The 22,620-nt window shown below is 42.0% G+C and overlaps 1 protein-coding gene across 2 annotated transcripts in view; it reads right to left on the bottom strand.

Moving 5' to 3' along the window:
* LARS2 (leucyl-tRNA synthetase 2, mitochondrial) overlaps window positions 1-22,620 on the bottom strand; it is a 319,881-nt gene that overhangs the window by 21,902 nt on the left and 275,359 nt on the right. For both annotated transcript variants that reach the window (XM_077491589.1, XM_077491590.1), the window contains exon 18: window positions 15,031-15,108. In XM_077491589.1, the coding sequence (XP_077347715.1) occupies window positions 15,031-15,108 (78 nt within the window). The remainder of the gene's footprint in view (window positions 1-15,030; window positions 15,109-22,620) is intronic.

The raw sequence follows: 22,620 nt of genomic DNA, 5'->3' as shown, positions 1-22,620 counted from the left end.
GCTTTCATGTAAAAACAATCCTAGTGGAAACCATCTTGCATGGTTTTCTCTGGCTCTCCCGTCCCAACAGGGAACCCAAGAATGCAGCCGGTGGTTCCACCAGTTGACCATAGAGCTGATCAAAGACCAGAACAGCTCCAATCATCTCTATGGCCTAAGAAACTAGAAGCTACGAGCATTTCATGAATGCTCCCTCTGAAGACGTAATCACGAAACGCGTCAGAGCGTGGTCACGTGAGTAGTGAGGGTGATCAGCAACAGACGAGGACCCGGGTCTCTACACACAGGCTGTTATAAACGAGGTAACCAGCCTGGCGGTGAGAAGCTTGTTCTGTGCAGCTGACATCCATTGTTTACATGCTTTTAACTGTCAATTTTAAAGTAAGCGCATTTGTAAGGGGGAAGACGTGTATTGCTAATAAAGGATACTACACTATATTAGACCCCTTGCATTTCTTACATGTCCATGCACAATGAGGGCAACATAAATGGAGGACACAGGAACAGACAGCTGGATCGTATGCAGCAGAGATAGGCTCAAAAGCTGATACCTTCTGGTAAGCGGCCATTTGAGTGGACACACATAGCGCTGAAAATCTGGTGAAGGTGTAGGATCCCTCTCACGTATATCCACACACATGGGAAGATTGGCTCTATGATATATGCTGCAATCACGCAGAAAGTTGGAAAGGACTTCGTCACTTTTGTGTGCTGGACTGATTATTGCTGGACTGTGTTTTATTTATTTATTTATGTGTTTGCAAGTTCTTAAAGTATTTATACTGGTTATTAATGATTATTAAGAAAATCATATTTTAATTAACCAAGTCTAACTGCATGGTGGGAACAGGGAACTGGGAGTTCCACTAATAAGCAGTAGAAGCGCTGTTAGTGTTTGACTTGATGTTATTAGGTCAACCACATTGAGTTATATTATTTTGTTTTTGTTTTTATAATAGCTGCTGAATTATCTATCATTTGCCCCAGGTGGGAATCTTAGTCGCATACATGAGCGCTGGGGACAGGTGCATGCACACTAATTGCTGAGTGGATACTCCTGTTTTATAGTTATAAAAAAGCAAAATAAATAAATGGTAACCTGTAAAGGCTTTAAAAATGTATGTAGTTTGTCGCCGCTGCACGTTTGTGCACAATTTTAAAGCATGTCGTGTTTAGTATGTTGTTGAAAAATCGCTGCGCAAATATTGTGTGAAAAAAAAAAATGGCAACAATGATTGCCCTAGATGTGGGGCGTCGAGGGACCTTCTCCATATGGTGTGGAAATGCCCAAAACTGTACAGGTACTGGATAGAAATCATACATAGAATAAACAGGACCTTTAATGCCGCGTACACACGTAGCCAACTATCCAGCGGACTTAGTCTGACGGACTTCCCGCCGGACTTTCTGAACGAGCTACTTGCCCACACACGGCACTTTTTCAGCGGACTAATACGGCGTACTAAGTCCGCCGGACTATCCGCCGTACTTTTGAAATGAACGGACTCGCCCACACATGCGGAGGAAAGTCCGCTCATTTTGAGCGCGTCTCCAGGTAGCCGGGGCCAGTGAAGGAGGCGTCGCTGGACCCGTCACCTGGTATGGGCTTAAAGGGGAATCCCTACAAATAGGGGGTGGGTTGGGTGGGAGGTTGGGGGTTAATTATAAGGCAAGCTTGTAATAATTTGAATGCTGTGTATAGCTCTGTTTCTGTGTCAGTTATGTTCGAGATGAAGGCTTTTGTGAGCTGTGAATTTTACTGTTAACCTTGTGTTTGAAAATCTAATAAAAAAGGATTACATTTAAAAAAAAAAAAAAAAGGGTTCTTAATATGTCACTCTTCCAAATTTCCAACGCATTCTCCACCTGCCAGGAGGACCCGGCCCCCCATCTGCAACACTAGTTTTAAAAGGTCTGGTTACATAGTAGTGGTATCAGATGTTGACCAATCCTGGAACTATTGTCAGAATCAGGCAAAGATGGAGAAAAATCTTTTTACCTACATTTTATACAGATACTTTTCCAAAGATGACAGTGGCCTAAGGGGTGTTATCTAAATTACAGACGTGTACTGGTAGGTACTTAGTATATTTACACACTTTTTAGGTACTACCCTCACTGTACATTTAGAGCAGCCTTTTCCAGCCTATTTATCTTGCAAAAACCCTTGAAATAATTTTTAGAATTCAGGCTAAAAATTATATCCAAAGGTCATGCTGTGTTAGGGTAATCTTAAAGTAGCAGATATAATAAATTAAAAACAACATTATATATTACATTACTTAAATAGCTGGTTTGTAGAAAAATGTCCTCTTACATTGGTGGTCACTGGAGAAATATACCTTACATTAGGGGTTAGCTTTCCCCCCTTACCCTGATGCCCAATAGGCAAAGGACCCCCTTACATTGGTGGCTGATATGTGAAGGGCCTCCTTACAATGATGGTCAGTGAGAAGAATGTCTCCTTTTTATTAATTATCAGTGAAATTTCCTTTTTTATTTGTGGCCTGTAGGAGAAGGGCCCCCTTACTTTGAAGATCCGTGGAAGAAGGCAACCCTTACAGAGGACTAAAATATAACTACTGTCAGTGGTTACTTACAGGAGAAATTAGTGGGAAGGTACCTCCATGCCACTGGCTCTGCCAAGTAACATTGGTGTCATAATTTTGTGGGCACCATTAGGTGGGAGAAGAATGTGCCATTACCTACAGCTCCAAAAAATTGCTAGCCATCTCTGGAGGAGCCCTGGTTGTCACAAGCCAATCGAGACACGTTTGTTTGTGTGTGTTATCTGGCCTTAGTGGACTTGTTGCAACGTTTTCCTGATATATGCAAACAAAAATATATTAACCACTTCAGTACAGGGCACTTATACACCTTCCTGCCCAGACCAATTTTCAGCTTTCAGCGCTGTCACACTTTGAATGACAATTGCGCGGTCATACAACACTGTACCTAAACTAAATTTTTATCATTTTGTTCCCACGAATAGAGCTTTGTAAATAAGTAAGTTTTCTCCTTTACTGATGGGCACTGATGGGGCTGCACTGATGGGCACTGATAAGGCGGCACTGATGGGCACTGATAAGGCGGCACTGATGGGCACCGATGAGGTGGCACTGATGATGGGCACTATGTGGCACTGATAGGTAGCACTGATGGGCACTGATAGGTGTGGCACGGATGGGCACTGATAGGTGGCACTGATGTACTGTTATGTTATTGTATGGATGCCAATCAGTGCCAAACAATGTCTGCCAGTGATGCCCATTGTGGGCACTGTTTGGCATCCATTGTGGGCACTGATTGGCATCACTGGTGGTCTAGGGTGCCTTACCTGGTGGTCCAGTGTGGGCATCCCGGGGGGGCTGCACTGATGATCTATCAGGACAGACCCCCCCCCCCCCCGCCAGAGAGATGCCGATCGGCTCTCCTCTACTTGCATCTGACAGACGTGAGTGAGGAAAAGCCGATCAATGGCTCTTGCTGTTTACACTGTGATCAGCTGTGATTGGACACGGCTGATTACGTGGTAAAGAGTCTCTGTCAGAGACTCTTTACCTAGATCAGTGTTGCGGTGTGTCAGACTGATACACCGCAACAACAATCGCTGTGATGCGCACCCCCTGCTGGACATCATATGACGTTCGGTCAGGATACTGAAACCACTTTGCCGCAGTCATTTTGCTATATGGCGGACGGCAAGTGGTTAAAAAAAAGTATTTCAAAAAGCATTGGGAAGTCTACCTTTACACGCATATGAACTTTAATGGCATCCCAGTCTTAGTCTGTAGGGTTCAATATTGAGTTGGCCTACCCTTTGCAGCTAAAACAGCTTCAACTCTTGTGGGAAAGCTGTCCACAAGGTCTAGGAGTGTGTCTATGGGAATGTTTGACCATTCTTCCAGAAGCACAAGGTCAGGCATGGATGTGGACGAGAAGGCCTGGCTCGCAGTATCTACAGAGGACTAAAATATAAAGACTTGATGCTGTAATTGGTGCCAAAGGTGCTTCAACAAAGTATTGAGTAAAGGCTTTGAATACTTATGTACATGCGATTTTTTTCATTTTTTATTTTTAATAAATTTGCAAAGATTTCAAACAAACGTCTTTCACTTTGTCATTATGGGGTATTGCTTGTAGAATTTTGAGGAGAATAATGAATTTAATCCATTTTGGAATACGGCTGTAACATAATAAAAAGCACAGCACTGTGAATACTTTCTGGGTGCACTGTATTCCAGAAAAGCCTCTGACCAAATCCACCACGTGGTCCAAGTACCTAGCCTTACTGTTATTTACTAAATAATTAAATCTCGGAATGCATTTTGTCCTGGTAAAAAGATGCATTAGTCATCATAAAATGTAACTTGAGCAATTCTGCAAAGAAGAGTAGGCAAAAATGGCAAAGTCTAGATGTGCAAAGTTAGTAGAGACATATCCCAACAGACCAAAGTCTGTAAATAAAGCAAACGATGGTTCAACAAAATACTGATAATTTTTCCAACTTAGTGATTCTGTTTTTTATAAATTTTTTTTTAATTCTGACATGTTGGTATTAAATTTTTCACTTGGATATTAGTAAATACAGTCCCTTGATAAAGTATTCATACCCCTTGATGTTTTCCACATTTTGTCATGTTACAACCAAAAAGGTAAATAGATTTTATTGGGATTTTATGTGATAGACCAACACAAAGTAGCACATAATTGTGAAGTAGAAAGGAAATGATAAATGGTTTTAAACATTTTTAAAAATAAATATCTGAAAAGTGTGGCATGCATTTTTATTCAGCCTTCTTTACTCTGATAACCCTAACGAAAATCTAGTGAAACCAATTGTCTTCAGAAGTCACTTAATTAGTAAATAGAGTACACCTGTGTGTATTTTAATCTCAGTATAAATACCGCTGTGCTGTGAAGCCCTCAGAGGTTAGTTAGAGAACCTTAGTGAACAAACAGCATCATGAAGGCCAAGGAACACACCAGGTCAGGGATAAAGTTATGGAGAAGTTTAAAGCAGAGGTTAGAGGTTAGGTTATAAAAAAATATCCCAAGCTTTGAACATCTCACTAAGCACTGTTCAATCCATCATCCAAAAATGGAAACTGCAAACCTACCAAGACATGGCTGTCCACCTAAACTGACAGGCCGGTCAAGGAGAACATTAATCAGAGAAGCAGCCAAGCGGCCCAAGGTAACTTTGGAGGAACTGCAGAGATCCACAGCTCAGGTGGCAGAATCTGTCCACAGGACAACTACTAGTTGTGCCCTTTACAAATCTGGCCTTTATGGAAGAGTGGGAAACAGAAAGCCATAGTTGAAATAAAGCCATAAGAAGTCCCGTTTGCAGTTTGTGAGAAGCCATGTGGGGGACACAGCAAACATGTGGAAGATGTTGCTTTGGTCAGATGAGACCAAAATTGAACTTTTTGGCCTAAAAGCAAAATGCTATGTGTGGCAAAAAACTAACACTGCACATCACCCTGAACACACCATCCCCACTGTGAAACATGGTGGTGGCAGCATCATGTTGTGGGGATGCTTTTCTTCAGCAGGGACAGGATAGCTTGGTGAGTTAATGGGAAAATGGATGGAGCAAAATACAGGGCAATCATAGAAGAAAACCTGTTAGAGTCTGCAAAAGACTTGAGACTGGAGACAGCCAGAGCTACAATGGAATGGTTTAGGTTCATATGTTAGAATGGCCCAGTCAAAGTCCAATACCTAATTCCAATTGAGAATCTGTGGCAAGACTTGAAAATTGCTGTTCACAGATGCTCTCCATCCAATCTGACAGAGCTTAAGCTATTTTGCAAAGAAGAACAGGGCAAAAATGTCACTCTCTAGATGTGCAAAGCTGGTAGAAAAATACCCAAAAAGACTTGCAGCTGTAATTGCAGCAAAAGGTGGTTCTAAAAAGTATTGACTCAGGGGACTTAATACAAATGCACCCCACACTTTTAACATATTTATTTGTAAAAAAAAGTTGAAAACCATTTATCATTTTCCTTCCACTTCACAATTATGTGCCACTTTGTGTTGGTCTATCACATAAAATCCCAATAAAATACATTTACATTTTTGTTTGTAACATGAAAAAATGTGGAAAAATTCAAGGGGTATGCTTTTTCAAGGCGCTGTACAGCTGAATAAAAGCAAAACTGTGTATGTCTTCCTTTCAGGCTGCAAAACAAGAAAATTAGATTGTTTTAAAGGGGGTGATTTTTTCTATACCCAGTGTGTATATATATATATATATATATATATATATATATATATATATATATATATTATATTATATTCCTTTTTACATTGTAATCTCTAACGAGCAGGGCCCTCTCATTCCTCTTGTACCAAATTGTAATGTAGCTGTAATGTCTGCCCTCATGTTGTAAAGCGCAGCGCAAACTGTTGGCGCTATATAAAACCGTAATAATAAATATATATATATATATATACACACACACACACACACACAATTGTTTTCTTTATAATATTCTGTAATGTTATCTATCTAGAATTGGTTACTCTGTAATGTAAAATAGATGTGATTCTTAATATTATGTGACCTTTTGAGTTACTTATTCTACAATGTGTTATCTTTTTTAATGAAAGCTCCATAAACTATTGTAACAAATGATCAGCATGGTACATACATTTTACAGCATTGTTTGAGCTTTTATAAAGGCAGTAAATTGTTTTGTTTTTTTACTGTAAAAGAATGTTTTAATTAAGTGCATTTCAGAAAGTGCTAAGGTGATAGTTACAGTCATTACATTCATTAAAAGCAGTCAATAAAAGCAGTTTTACATTATCCCCTAATCAGAGAAGATCAAGGAAAAAAATTCCATCAAATATCCACAAGAGGGCACTCCCATCACTATGAAAAGTGTGCAGCGAGGTCTGCAGCACATAAACATTTGCCAATGAATCTTTTAAAAGTATTGCTTGAAGTCAAATAAAGCTATGCACTCAAATATTGTAGAGTTTTTTTTAGGGAAAGTGTCACAAAAAAAGTTTATGTCTACACATTATTTTTATTATTTTGAATACAGTGGGGAAGGATTAAACCCATTGTAAACGTTTTTACTGTTGTCTGTGTTCCCACTGAGGGGATTCACCACTCATTGTCATGGAGACTTAAAGTGAAAGGCCATTCAAAATTGTCCCCAAAACAGGACATTTTTCAACGGATACAACTCTCTAAAGCCTGGATACACAATGAGATTATTGGAACAAATGATCATCCATTTTATTTTTGCATGATGGTCTCGTATCGAAAATTACCTTATGAAAATTCTAGTACGGCAGAATACAACTTTAGAAGTAAAAGTAAAAAAATTCTCTTCCAGTTTAAGGTAAACCTGAAGGCCCCTAAAACCCAGTAAACTGACATTGTACACTGCCAGAGCAGGCATCTCCGGGTGCCTCCATGTTACTCTGATACTGCTGTAAAATGCTTGGGTACCCCAGAAATGTGTTATGGAAACAACGTTTTTCAGATGAAGACTTTGCACTGCTCCGTTTTGTGTTTTATTATCTGCTAGGTCCACTCAGTACAGTAATGAGCCAGTTTACAAAGGGGCACAGAAGCTGTCCACTGTTTATATAATAGATCAGCCCAGGTTTTTGGAGTACCTGGATGATTTGTATAATACAGGTATCTGCACCCCCCTCCCCCCTGAAAGGTGCCAAATGTGACACCGGAGGGGGGAGGGTTCCGAAAAGTGGAGGTTCCATTTTTGTGTGCACCTCCGCTTTAATCTTGTATTTCTGCTACATATATTATAACAGGCAGGTCTACATGGCTCTCATTGTATCTTTAAGGCTGAGTTCACACATATCCAGCTGCGGTTCGCAGTCTGGAGTGGTTTTGTTCATCAGGTTAGGTGCGATTCAGGTGCAAATTTTTTGCTTGAATTTACAATTAAACCAGACCCAAAATTGCACAGGACCCTTTGTAGAAATGGATCACGGCCCTCCTTGGACATGTGTGAGCTGGCTCCATTGAAAGCCGGTCCAATTCACACATTATGCAAATCGGATGTATTTAAAAATGTATCTGATTCGCATATATGTGAACCGAGCCTTAATGCTTTAATAAGTGATGTGAAAGGCAAAAAAAGACAACACAGACATTACTGCAGAACTCCAATAGTAGACAATCTATTTTTCTGTTTCGTAGATGTCTGCGGTCTAATCATCAATAGTTCATCACCTACTGTCCACATTTGATAATTATAATATGCAGACAAAAGCATTATCTACATAAAAAAACTCATGGCACAAAAAAGCAGAAGAAGAAAAAAAAAAAAATTTTGGAATTTGCTATTATCTGCTTCATATTTTCAACAAGCGCTTCTAAATGAAGCCAACAATACAAGCGAGCATTGTGAATAACCATTTCTGTTAAATCTCAATTAGAGCACTCAAACTACAAAAAAAAAAGGATATAAAAATAATTCAAGAGAGTTAAGCAGTAAAAGGCCATAAACTATACCTTAAAGGAAAAGCATGGTCTAATTTTACAAAAATCTCAATAATCACCAGCTTCACTGCCCTGCCTGTCTAGAACAGTCTTTTTCAACCAGAGTGCCTGGGGGGTGGCGTCTGGGTTCTTCAGGGGTGCCTTGGGAAAATACCAAAAATTTGCCCCAAATTGCTCAGATATTGTCAACAAGCCAGCTGGTAGATCAAGCCTGTCTTTTTGTTACACAAGGCCATGGGTTTTTACAACTTTGTGCACAATGTGGGCCAGCCACCAGTATCCGAATACCTGATGCCATCACAGCATTGGCCCTGCTCCTCTCTGTCAGCACTGGGGTCCAGTTAGCTGAGTAAGAAGAGAAACATTGGAATACTAGTCAGTACCAGTGTGCAAAGGTGTATTTGCTTTGTTGAAATAAATCACTTCTAATGTTGGGTGTCCTACATGTGTTGCATTATGTAAAGCTGTTAGTTTTGTTTTTCACGTTTTAGAATGGGGTGCCTCGAGATTGTGTAGAATTTAAAAAATGACCCAAAATGCCCAAACACTGTCACCAAGCCACCAGGTGGATCAAGTCATTTTTGTTATACAAAGCCAGGGGTTATTATTGTGCAGCATTACAACCTTGGGCACAATGTAGGCCAGACACTGGTATCCCAATAACTGATGCCATCACAGTATTTGTGCCTTGGCTGGAAAAAAAAAAACTGAGAAACACTGCGCTAGAGGATAGTTTTTTTTACTTTACAGATCATTGTAAATATCCTTGGTTTATTAGCAACCCTCAAGCAGCAACTTTTTTCAAGCCTAAAGTTTGATTTTCACTGTATTGTGTTTTAAAAAACTGTCTTCCAGATACTAGATAATACTGACACTGTGCAACAAAAATAGCAAATGTCATTTTCTTTACTAGTGCTCCCAACAGCAGTTAATTAGGTCTGTGGTGCAATGCAAGTGTCATAGCATAAGTACATTATGCATTCATCAAAATCATTCCTCTGGCAAACAGGCCAAGTTTCAGGATGCAATTCACAGTGTCAGTGCTGCGTGATCATACTTGGAAACTAGCAAAAGTATAAAAGGATTATATAGATTAAAAAAGCTATAGTACCTTATCTACAGGCAAAGCTTTATCACAGCTTCTCCACATTTTTACATTCTGTTTCACTAAATTATATTTTGAGAGATTTTAAGCTTTTGGGAGCAAGTTCTCTGTATTTGTATATTGTTACACTTTACAATATTTTCCATAGACTCTTACTATCCTTTTATGACGTACGTCTTGTGTATCAGAACTAGTAAAAAAAAAAATCTAGGAATTGGCAATGAAAATGATTACGTCACGAAAGAAAGATAACAACCAAAAAAAATTATATTACTTGAAAATCAGACTCTGGTGGTGGTAAAAATATCAGGTTAAAGAGTATGTGTAGACAGTCACAGAGACAGAGAGTAAGACCCCTTTCTCACTGGGGCATATTTCAGGCGTTTTTGGGCTAAAAATATTATTATTATTCGGAATTTATATAGCGCCAATAGTTTACTCAGCGCTTTACAACATGGGGGCAAGACAGTACAGTTACAATACAGGAGGAATCAGAAGGCCATGCCCATTAGAGCTTACAATCTACAAGGGAGGGTCAAGTGGAACAAAAGGTAATACGGTAGCTGTGGGGGATGAGGTGAAGGAGAAAATAAAAATACAGTTGTTAGGTGTGGGTAGGCTTCTCTGATTTTTGAGGATTGTCTAAAAGCTAATAGAGTAGGAGATAATCGGACAAATTGGGGTAAGGCGTTCCACAGGATTGGAGAGGCTCTGGAGAAGTTCTGGAGGCGAGCATGGGAGGAGGTGACGAGGGAGCTAGAGAGCAGGAGGTCCTGAGAGGAATGAAAAGAACAAATAGATTGGTATTTAGAGACTAGGCTAGGGATATAGCTGGGGCTAAGTTGTGGATGGCTTTGTAAGAAGGAAAGGGCGGCTCGGGAGAAAACATGCACAGGTACCCCCAATGCAAAGAGGCTTTCCATGGGGGCACCTGCCAAAGAGAAAGGACTTGGAGTGCAAGCAGGGGACCACAGAAGAAGAGCGTCAGGGCTCAGTAAGTATAACATGTTAGTTTTTAAAGCAAATTAAAATAACAAAGGTTTAATAACACTTTAACTGAACAAACTGAAGATTAAAAGTCGATTCGTTTTTATACATAGCTACTCCAGATTCTGTCTGCTCCAGTTTTAATAAACTGCCTTTTAATGTAAATACAATGCTTTGAACCAAATACTGCATATCCTCTTGTAGTGAACATATACACCTCTTATATCTTGAATTACCTATAGCTATTACCTATAGCAAATATTCTGGGCTCTCAAAGGACTTTCTCTTTGAGAAAGGTATAGAAACACTGGTATGAATAAACATTTTTTCTGCTACCATACAGTCCTTTCAGTGCCCAGAATCTCTGCTAATAAAACCTCATCCCCCTCCGACCGCAGTCTCCCTGGGATGAGTGTGGTTAGCGCCACGCTTCTGTTAAAAAAAACATATATACATGGCAGTGCATTGTATACATCAATCCTAATAATTCATTTGGGAACACGATATAGATTGTCCTATTTAGAACATACATGCCTTGCATCTAATATTCACTGTATACATAGTGGTACATTATGCAGGCTGTCCTGTACAAAATATACAGCCCCTATATGGGTGTCATGGTTAGGCTCTTTCTGGTATACTACAGGCAGTCCACAAGTTACAAACATCTGACTTACATACGATGAGGAAATCTACACCTATGAAGAGAAATTCACTTCTGTAATGCCGCGTATACACAATCGGAATTCAGGCCAGAAAAAGACCGATGAGAGCTTTTCATCGGAAAATGTGACCGCATGTAAGCTCCATCGGAATTTAGCTGTCCGAATTTCCGCCAGCCAAAAATTGATAGCATGTTCTTAATTTTCCAGACGGAATAACTTTCTAATGGAAATTCCGATCGTGTGTTTGCAATTCCGACACACCAAAAATTACGCATGCTCAGATTCAACTAGGAGACGGAAGCTTTTGGCTACTGGCTATTGAACTTCCTTTTTCTAGTCCCATCGTACGTGTTGTATGTCACCACGTTCTAAACGATCGGAATTTGGTGTGTAGGCAAGACAGCTTGAGTGGAATTCCGTCGGGAAAACCATCAGAGCCTTTTCCGATGAGAATTCTGATCGTGTGTACGCGGCATAAGAGTTACCATGGGAAAAAGGTGTCTCCAATGAAGCTTTATCACCAATCCTTGTTTCCACAACAACCCAAAATCTTTAAAATCTAATTGTCACAGGGACAGAAAATGAGATTCTTCTGAGCGGGCACAGACAGGAAAACAAATGTTACAGGGTTGTTCACCCTTCCCTATGTTATCCCGAAAACTTTTGGCTGGAGTTACACTTAAAAAAATGTACCTGGTTTCAACTTAAAGTTTTGCTAAACCCACAACAGTAAAATCAGTCTGTATATGTAGTAAAGCATGCTTGCTATACTCACTGTGGAACCTAAGGGGTTAATCCTCTGCATTGTGTAAAAAGGCTGTTTGATCCTGTCTTCTCAGATACTCCTTCTTCCACAGTCCCCAAACCATCTCCTGATAGTACAGAGCATTAGGGGACAAGCTGCACATGCTCAGTTTGGTGTGTATTGCTAGAGAGTACTTTTTTTTCTTGGGCGTGTGCATGTGATCAGCACTGTCCAGACAGGGGGTCAGAGGTCCTGCAGCCTTATAGTACAGTCAGAGCAGAATGAAAACTCCTCCTACAAGCTTTAAGTAGTCACTGATAGAAATCACAAGACTGCTCTAACGGCTGATGAAAAACAGTATTTAGCAGTTTATATTTACTAAAATAATTGCATTTCCATGTTCTGTGTACTGTGGGAGACCAGATATAGTGAATGCAGGGTCCTGGGTTTATTAACATTTTAAGAACAAACCTACAGAACCAATATTGTTTGCAACCTGGGGTCTGTCTGTATATTGCCATGTTCAAGAGTAATCGTAACACATGTATGCCCATAGAACAAAGTATAATTTCACAAAGTGGAACTGTATCCAAAATATTGTGCTAAGGTTACTTTGAATGCAGTTTCCCCTCACAGTTAAATGTTGCTGGCACTGTGAAATGTACGCGTTGCTCGGGCGTTGTACTATATTGTATTGGGGCTAATGTCCTAGCAACGGTATAGGTGTGTGACAAAGACTCCATAGAAATGGAAGTCGCTCTTATGTTCTTTTGCTCCCCAAAACTTTGAATTAATAAACAAATAGGCCAAGGGTAGGCATACCAATTTGGGTCAGGTTGGCTATAGTTTTATTAGATAAGCTGCAGGTTATTAGATTCATGTTATTACTGCCATTTTCCCTACCAATCCATAGTAAAACTTTCAAAGTAAACAAGATGACTGATCACAATGGGACGGTGGAGGATTGGCTATCTCTGGCTCCATTGCACAGCTGGTTTTGCAGTCCCACGCACCTGGAACTGGGGCGGTGAAGGACCTGGATGGGTGATTATATCTGACATTCCACAGTAGGGGGGGGATATCCTATTATGATGGGGTTGAGCAGTGGTTCTCAACCCAGGGGTCACCGAATCCTGGGCTGTTCCTGAAGCCCGAACTGCTCTTCCATCCTTTTCGTGGCCGCCCAGCAGGGCTGTTCCTGGAGCACGTGGCCGCCCACTCAGCCTCTTCACAGCCGCTCACTTAGTTCACGGCAAGGCTGGGGGCAGAGATTAGAGGTCAGCTGATTGGTGAGGAATGTGAAGTGCGGGGGGCTGGAGGAGACCCTATCTCCTGATTTTGGCATAGGTGTCACTGCTGCAAGACACCACAAAGCCGGAGACACAGTGAGTAACACTACCTGTGATTAGAGTTGCCATTAAAAGTCCCCATTACAGTTCTCAGATCAGCAGATGACCTTGATCAAAAGTACCCAAGTTGGCTGATCAGAACTCCCGCCAGCACTGCCACTCATTCCACCCCCCACCAGCACTGCCACTCATTCCACCCCGTACCAGCACTGCCACTCATCCCACCCCCCACCAGCACTGCCACTCATCCCACCCCGTACCAGCACTGCCACTGATCCCACCCCCCACTCATCCCAACTCCCCATCAGCACTGACACTCATCCCTCCCCCCCGCAAGAACTGCCATTGATCCCACCCCCCACTAGCACTTCCACTGATTTCACCCCCACCAACACTGTCACTCATCCTATTCCCCCACCCCCCTGCCAAGAAAAGAAGGAATAAAAATAGAGAATACATGGAAATGGGAAGAAAAAAGGAGGGGGAGGAACAAACAAAAAGTGAGAGAAAGAATAAGAGAAAGAACAAGAAAGACTGCGCGAGAGAGGGATGGGGGGGGGGGGGGACACAAGAAATTAGGATCGAAATTGAAAGAAAGGAGAACAAAATGTACCATAGGGGGTTTTAATACTGTACGAGTGTAAGCAAGTGCAAATTACTTGTCTTGTCTTGGGTGCTTGACACGTTACGAAAATAATTGACCCCACAACTTGGGAAATTTTATCAAGGGGTCACAGCACTAGAAGGTTGAGAACCACTCGGTTAGAACTTACTGGGAGGGAAGGGTGGGGAAAAATGTGGGCCTGGAGTGGGGCTTTAAAACTAAACTGAAATCAAAAACCGAAGATTTGCTGTCCTAAAGGGAAACATCAAAAATGTTAACTGTGCCTAAAGAGTACCGTAAAAATGTGCCTTTTCTCTGGAATTCCTCATGAAAAATAACAGTGTACTTCTCTGTATGTGAGGGTGCCTAGGCACTTCTATGCCTACAGTCTCATAGCTGTATATCTGTGGTGTGAAAACAAAGGCACTACCACTGACTGCTAGTCTCAGTAGATGTGGAGCGAGATTTGCTGAACTCACTACTGTGCTGCTCACTGTCCTTCTTGCTTTAGGCTTTGACATGAGGAAGCAAAGCCCTGCATCTACCAAGATAGCCCCATTCACACAGCGGCAAAGTACAGAACAAGCCAAGGTAAGCCAAAGGGGGAAAGTTCAGCTTCAAGAAAAACACAGGCAATTCTGGCGACTAGTATGTTGCTTTTTGCCTGCCTTTATTCGGCATATTTCCACAGTACAGTTCCTCTTTAGCTGACGCTTAATACCGGTTGTAAATGTTTTTATATAACGCATTTGACATTGGCAATGCGGCTCAGATGCCACTGGCTACATAGACAACAACCCTTTCATTTGTATTGTAAAATAATGAATCACTTCCAGAAAACTAGAAAACAATGGCTAACAGTGAAAGTGCTACATAGTTCCACTTTGTCTATAAAATATGCAAAATTACTCAAAGCTGTCTCTTTCATTAACACAAAGCAGCAACAGCAGCAGAACAACGATCTATTCCCCTCATGTAAGATTGGCCAAGAGAAGAGGACTCCTCATAGTTATTATTAACAACCACAGGTCATAATTACACATTTGAAAAGGGAGGGAAGGTTGGAAGCAGCAGATGCACTTACCAAGAGTATGTTGCTTAAACTCATTAGCTGGGAAATAGCTGCATTGAAAATGAAGTCCTCAGTGAAGTAGCTGGTTACCTTAGCAACACAAACAAAAAAAAATAGTTTTAAAATTAATAGAAGTTAACAGTAATGGACCAATTCCTCAACATAAGTGTTTTTTTTTCCTGCATGGTTTTTAGGCTGTGCAAAACATTCTTTGGTCAGAGTGCAAAAGTAATGTGCAGTAACCTCAGGTTGCAAATAAATGTTAGGTCGGCCATACTAACAGCAGATTTCATCCGGTTCCTGAACAGGCTGAAAATTCATTGCATTGTTCTGTTGTCACCCTCCCGCCAGACACACTTCCATCTGAAAATGCCCAGGAGAAAAAATGTCAATCAGATGCAGGCACTGTTCTGGCTCTTTGAAAAGCCTGGAAGAGGTGCAGGCGATTAGCTGTGTGAGGCAGCCCCGATTGAAAGCAATGGGAGGATGGCAGCTCCCACAGCTAATTGCCACCACCCCCTGCTGATTTTCTTTCATCTACATGCTGTGAATGTGACATAACTCTATTTCATGCAGATGAAACTGACACAATAGAAGTTGTGTGCAACACACAAGCACAGAAACAGTCCATCATGTGTCCAAGGGCCATGAAGTCCAAGGGTCATGTGTCCAAGGGCCATGAAGTCCAAGGGTCATGTGTAAGACATTGAGTCTTTATGGGTAGGAAAATTTTGAGGCACACAGTGGGGAGGGCAGAAGAGACAATTAAAGAGCAGCAGAGTTTTCACCAAGCACCACATGCAAATGGAATGGAAACAGGTGATGTTGGAATTCTGCATTAATACAATTAAAAAAAATGGAAAAAACAGCCATGTAAAAGGAAAAAGTCACATCAGACAATACAATGATAACTCAAAATAAAAAATACATAATGTTAGATGCAGTGATACATTATTGCTTACAATTTTTATATTCTATAGTATATGCATGGAAACATTACTTAGTAACAGAACAGAATGCTATGGCCAACACAGATAGCCTTTATCTCAAATACTTTTATACTTGAAGCCCATTATACAGTATAGGAATGTGTGCGTCAGCCAACCACTTTCTATGAGAAGGAAAAAACACACTATAGGGCAAACATGCATATAGTTATATTAACAGTTTCTAAATACTTTGGTCAACTCCTGCCTATGTGTGTATAGAAGCAATGCTGTGTTAGGTATATTTTAATAATAAACCTACAAGCAGTCATTTGACATTATGCTGTGTCACACAATGTATTCTGCAGTCCCCAGGAGTTTCCTGATTTGTTATTAAGGTTGCTTGTTTGCAATCAGCATGTAGCGGAATCTTACAATTTCACACACTCTAACCGAAATCTGGGGAAGTAAAAGGAAGAGACCTCACATTTTAAAAGTTTAACAAAACTTTTATGCCAGTTTGGGATAGGGTTCAGCAACTAGTTCAGTTGATCCCAAAGACCACTAAAGATTGCAGATCCACCCTTGGCATTGCTAGAAGTTATTAAGCTGAGCTCCAAAGCATACAATGGAGCCATGGTTTAAATGTCAATTCTCTGTCATCAATCCAGCTGGGGATCACGAACGGTGCTGCTGTGGCATAGGAGGCTAGAAGCCAACAAGTCTTCTAAAGGTAATTAATGAAACGCTCAATCATTTAATGAACCTGGGGACAATATTGTTTAATTACTTGACTGCCATTGAAAACAACAACGCATAACAGATTCAGAGTCCTTGCTTGAGTAAAAAATTAAATCTGATCACTATAGGCAAACAGTTCTACTTCTGCTCCCACACTTTTCTAGACTCTATGTCACAAACTAGCAAAAAATGATGCCTATGTCAAAACAACAAAGAACAGAATCATGAATCTCCTATGTAAAAAGCACAAATATGGAAATAGCTTTTACACTGGAGAACTGAAAAAATAAGGACAGAAATAACTTGGGGAAGAGAAGGAAAAAAAAGAGGGGGCGTGAAAGGTTAAAGACAAAAGGGGAAGGTGTCAAAAGAAATAAAATTTCTTTGAGAACAGTAAGAATATCAAGAACATGCAAGGTACAGGAGACAGGGCTGACAATCCAATACTTGGCTGACTATAGCCCTTAAATGACACTCTTTTAAGAGATGTTTAATATTTTTATGAAGCAACAGGATATAGGAAATAGGCTTTTAGGGGATCAATATTTCTTCAGATCAATTATTCAAGGCAGATTTTATAGAAAACAAAGAAGAAGGATACCACATCATAGATGGACAAATGCTGATCTATAATATGTCATGCTGCACTATCCACTACCACCTATTACAGTATCTCACAAAAGTGAGTACACCCCTCACATTTTTGTAAATATTTTATTATACCTTTTCATGTGACAACACTGAAGAAATGATACTTTGCTACCATGTAAAGTAGTGAGTGTACAGCTTGTATAAGTGTAAATTTGCTGTCCCCTCAAAATAAGTCAACACACAACCATTAATGTCTAAACTGCTGGCAACAAAAGTGAGTACACCCCTCAGTGAAAATGTCCAAATTGGGTGAAAAGAGTCAATATTTTGTGTGGCCATCATTATTTGCCAGCAATGCCTTAACCCTCTTGGGCATGGAGTTCACCAGAGCTTCGCAGGTTGCCACTGGAATCATCTTCCACTCCTCCATGATGACAACATGGAGCTGATGGATGTTAGAGAACTTGCGCTCTTCCTCCTTCCATTTAAAGAAGCCCCACAGATGCTCAATAGGGTTTAGGTCTGGAGACATGCTTGATCAGTCCATCACCTTTACCCTCAGCTTCTTTAGCAAAGCAGTGGTCATCTTGGAGGTGTGTTTGGGGTCGTTATCATGTTGGAATACTGCCCTGCGGCCCAGTCTCTGAGGGGAGGGGATCATTCTCTGCTTCAGTATGTCACAGTACATGTTGGAATTCATGGTCTCCTCAATGAACTGTAGCTCCCCAGTGCTGGCAGCACCCATACAGGCCCAGACCATGACACTCCCACCCCCATGCTTGTCTGTAAGCGAGGCACAATTGTCTTTGTACTCCTCACCTGGTTGCCACCACGCACGCTTGACACCATCTGAACCAAATAATTTTCTCTTGATCTCATCACACCACAGGACATAAATATCCTTAGGCCGCATACACATGGGCGGATTGTCTGCCCAACTAAGTTCGTCAGACAATCCGACAGACAGTCCGTTCAAACTTTTGAATGAACGGACTTGCCCACACACGGTCATTTTTGAGCGGACTAATACGGCGGACTAAGTCCGCCATACAATCCGCTCTACTTTTGAAATGAACGGACTCGCCCACACACGCGGAGGAAAGTCCGCTCATTTCGAGCGCGTCTCCAGGTAGGCGGGGCCCGCGGAGGAGACGTCGCTGGCCCCGCCGCCTGGAATGGACTTAAAGGGGAACCCCAACGCCGAAAAAAATCGGCCACCGCGCCTTCTTATAGCTCTTTTACAGGCGGTGGCCCGGTCTTCTGTCGCCGCTGTCACCGCCGCCTTCCGTTCTTCTTCTTCTTCTCCAGGAGATGTTGCCTCGACGATCTCTCCGGCCGGACGATCTCTCCGGCCGGAATGCCAGAGCCGCGCTGCGCGGCCACTTATATAGTGACAATGGGGCGGTGTCACATGGTATATGTCACATGGGTTGGTCACATGGGTTGATGTCACATGGGGACTATGACATCGCAAGGGGGCGGGGTCACCATGTGACACCAACCCATGTGACATATACCATGTGACACCGGACCCATTGTCACTATATAAGTGGCCGCGCAGCGCGGCTCTGGCATTCCGGCCGGAGAGATCGTCGAGGCAACATCTCCTGGAGAAGAAGAAGAACGGAAGGCGGCGGCGACAGAAGACCGGGCCACCGCCTGTAAAAGAGCTATAAGAAGGCGCGGTGGCCCGGCAGAAGAGCCGAAGAGGGGGACAAGACCCCCGAAGTCGGGAGAAGAGGCCGGCGGCGGGGAGGAAGAAAGCCGGACTCCTCCGCTAGCAAAAGAGCTACAAGAAGATAGCGGAGGAGTCCGGCGAGAAGACCCCCGAAGACGGAAGACCCCCGGAGCTGTGCAATAAAATATTTTAACCCTGTGTTGTGTTTTTTTTTGGTACTTTTTTTCACAGGTGAATGGGTAGGGGTACATTGTACCCCATACTCATTCACATAGGGTGGGGGGCCGGTATCCGGGGGCCCCCTTATTAAAGGGGGCTCCCGGATTCCGATAAGCCCCCCGCCCGCAGACCCCGACAACCAATGGCCAGGGTTGTCGGGAAGAGGCCCTTGTCCTCATCAACATGGGGACAAGGTGCTTTGGGGTGGGGGGGGCGCGCGCCCCCCCCTCCCCAAGGCACCCCCCATGTTGAGGGCATGCGGCCTGGTACGGCTCAGGAGGGGGGGGCTCGCTCGCCCCCCTTTCCTGGCCGGCCGGGTAGCGTGCTCGGACAAGGGTCTGTTGTGGACTTGGGGGGCACCCCCACGCCGATTTTTTTCGGCGTTGGGGTTCCCCTTTAAGTCCATACCAGGCGGCGGGGCCAGCGACGTCTCCGTCGCGTGCCCCGCCTACCTGGATACCCGTTTGAAATGAGCGGACTTTTCTCCGGGCGGGAAAAGTCCGCTCATTTCGAAAGTACAGCGGACTCGCACACACACGGGCGGACTGTCCGCTCAAACCAAGTTTGAACGGACAATCTTACGGAAATTCCGAAAGACTAAGTCCGCCAGACTGTCCGCTGAAAAAGTCCGCTGAAGCCCACACACGAGCGGATTGTCCGCTGAAATGTGTTTCGGCGGACTAAGTTGGGCAGACAGTCCGCCCGTGTGTACGCGGCCTTAGTCTTCTTGTCTTCAGCAAACTGTTTGCGGGCTTTCTTGTGCATCATCTTTAGAAGTGACTTCGTTCTGGGATGACAGCCATGCAGACCATTTTGATGGAGTGTGCGGCGTATGGTCTGAGCACTGACAGAATGACCCCCCACCCCTTCAACCTCTGCATAAATGCTGGCAGCACTCATACCTCTATTTCCCAAACACACAGCCGGATATGACACTGAGCACATGCACTCAACTTCTTTGGTCGACCATGGCGAAGCCTGTTCTGAGTGGCACCTGTTCCGTTAAACCGCTGTATGGTCTTAGCCACCATGTTGCAGATCAGTTTCAGGGCGTGGGCAATCTTCTTATAGCCTATGCCATCTTTATGTAGAGCAACAATTCTTTTTTTCAGACCCTCAGAGCGTTCTTTGCCATGAGGTGCCATGTTGAACTTCCAGTGACCAGAATGAGAGAGTGAGAGCGATAACACCAAATTTAACGCTCCCCATTCAAACCTTGAGACCTTGTAACACTAACGAGTCACATGACATGGGGGAGGGAAAATGGCTAATTGGGCCCAATTTAGACATTTTCACTTAGGGGTGTACTCACTTTTGTTGCCAGAGGTCTAGACATTAATGGCTGTGTGTTAAGTTATTTTGAGGGGACAGCAAATTTACACTGTTATACAAGCTGTACACTCACTACTTTACATTATAGCAAAATGTCACTTCTTCAGTTTTGTCACGTGAGGGGTGTACTCAATTTTGTGAGATACTGTATGTGCAGCCTGTCCTTTTGCTTGCTATTGGCTCTTAACTACTAAGACAAATTACAATGGAAATGGTGCATTTCAGAATGTTTTTCCTTAAGAACCTAACTTTCTAGAAGGGTTCATGACAAATATAGATATGACATCATGCTAATTGGAAAGGGGGGTTCTGTCCTGCGCTGTACTCCAATCCAAAATTCCTGTCTTAATCGTACAGTAAAAGACTTTTAGATCATGGGACATATCCAAGAAATACACATCCTGATGAAGTAACAATAATGAAAATAACTGGGCAGATTCTGGAATCCTGTGACATCATCACTTACCTAGAAACTGCACACGCATACCTGGAAGGAAGAAGCGTTGTGGATATGGCATCACTTAATGCGAGAGTGATTTGTTATGTACTTGTGTTTATCCTGTAATAAAGATGTATTGTTCATTGATTTTCTGTATACCCTCTTGCATGAGACCCTGAGGTTGAATTGGAATTTGGATGGTGGTATACACTGACATATATGGGGAATGATTTGAGGATTAACATGTGCCAGTTCCTTATTCAAGGTGAGCAGATTACCAAAAGCGGATTCTTGGGAGAGGATCACTATCTGAATGCTGTGATCACCATCTGATCTTTTGGAACTTTGTGTGTATGGAGACATTGGTTGGATCACATTCCTTGCAGACATTTTTGAATGTTGTTTTCACTTTATTTGTTCACTGAGGCACTTTAGAATGGTTTTGTTGGACTGTGAATATTTTGATGGACTTTAATTCATTTTATTTTTGTGAACACTATCTAATTATGTATTTTTTTTTATTAAGGCTTTTATATTCTTCTAATTAGTTTGAAATTATTAATATGATCTTTTAAAGATAATGTACACAGCTGTTTTGAGTGGGTGTTTTTTTTTTTTTTTACACGTGTTATGGTTAGCGCAGGATTTATTGCTTTATTGTACCCAAGCGATAATGTGAGGGGTGGGCAAACACAGCAAAACAGAACGGTCAACAGGCCGACAAGAAAACAAATGTTCAAGAAGCCAAACAAAAATCACTCAGGTGACAACTTAAAGCACCTTTCGGCTAAACCCCACTGACAGCTGATGACTCGTTGCTTGTTAAGGATGCAGCAGTAGCAGTAACAGTAGAAAAACAATGTGTGGTAGCTTGTCGCATACTCGGATGCGGTAAAATACCATTTTGTGAATGAAGTGTAATATTACCTATTTATTATGCAATAGTAATTTTATGCTTTTAAGGTACAAACAATCAGTTAAGGTTAATTTGAAACTGGATTGAGAAAATGTTGCTTTGTTACTTTGGCTGCACTACTTTGTGTTCCTTAACCACTTAAGCCCCAGACCATTTGGCTGCCCAAAGACCAGAGCACTTTTTGCGATTCGGCACTGCTTCGATTTAACTGACAATTGCGTAGTTGTGCAAAGTGGCTCCCAAACAAAATCGACGTCCTTTTTCTCCCCACAAATAGAGTTTTCTTTTGGTGGTATTTGATCACCTCTGTGGTTTTTATTTTTTGCGCTATAAACAAAAAAATTGTGACAATTTTGAAAATAAATGCATTATTTTTTGCTATAATAAATATCCCTAAAAAATATATAAAATTTTTTTTTTCCTCAGTTTAGGCCGATAAGTATTCTTCTACATATTTTTGGTAAAAAAAACTCGATAAGCATTTATTGATTGATTTGCGCAAAAGTTATAGCGTCTACAAAATAGGGGATAGCTTTATGGCATTTTTATTAATAATTTTTCTTTCTTTTACTAGTAAAGGCAGCGATCAGCGATTTTTATCGTGACTGCGACATTATGGCAGACAGATTGGACACTTTTGGCGCGATTTTGGAACCGTTCACTGATACAGCGATCAGCGCAATTTAAAATGCATTGATTACTGTGTAAATGTAGGGGTTAAGTGTGTCCTAGGGAGTGATGCTGTGAGGGGGAGGGGCTA

This window comes from Lithobates pipiens, unplaced genomic scaffold, assembly GCF_037356315.1.
Source record: "Lithobates pipiens isolate NorthernLeopardFrog02 unplaced genomic scaffold, aLitPip1_a1.2 Scaffold_19, whole genome shotgun sequence".
Lineage (NCBI taxonomy): Eukaryota > Metazoa > Chordata > Amphibia > Anura > Ranidae > Lithobates > Lithobates pipiens.
This window is presented reverse-complemented; position numbering and strand designations above follow the sequence as displayed.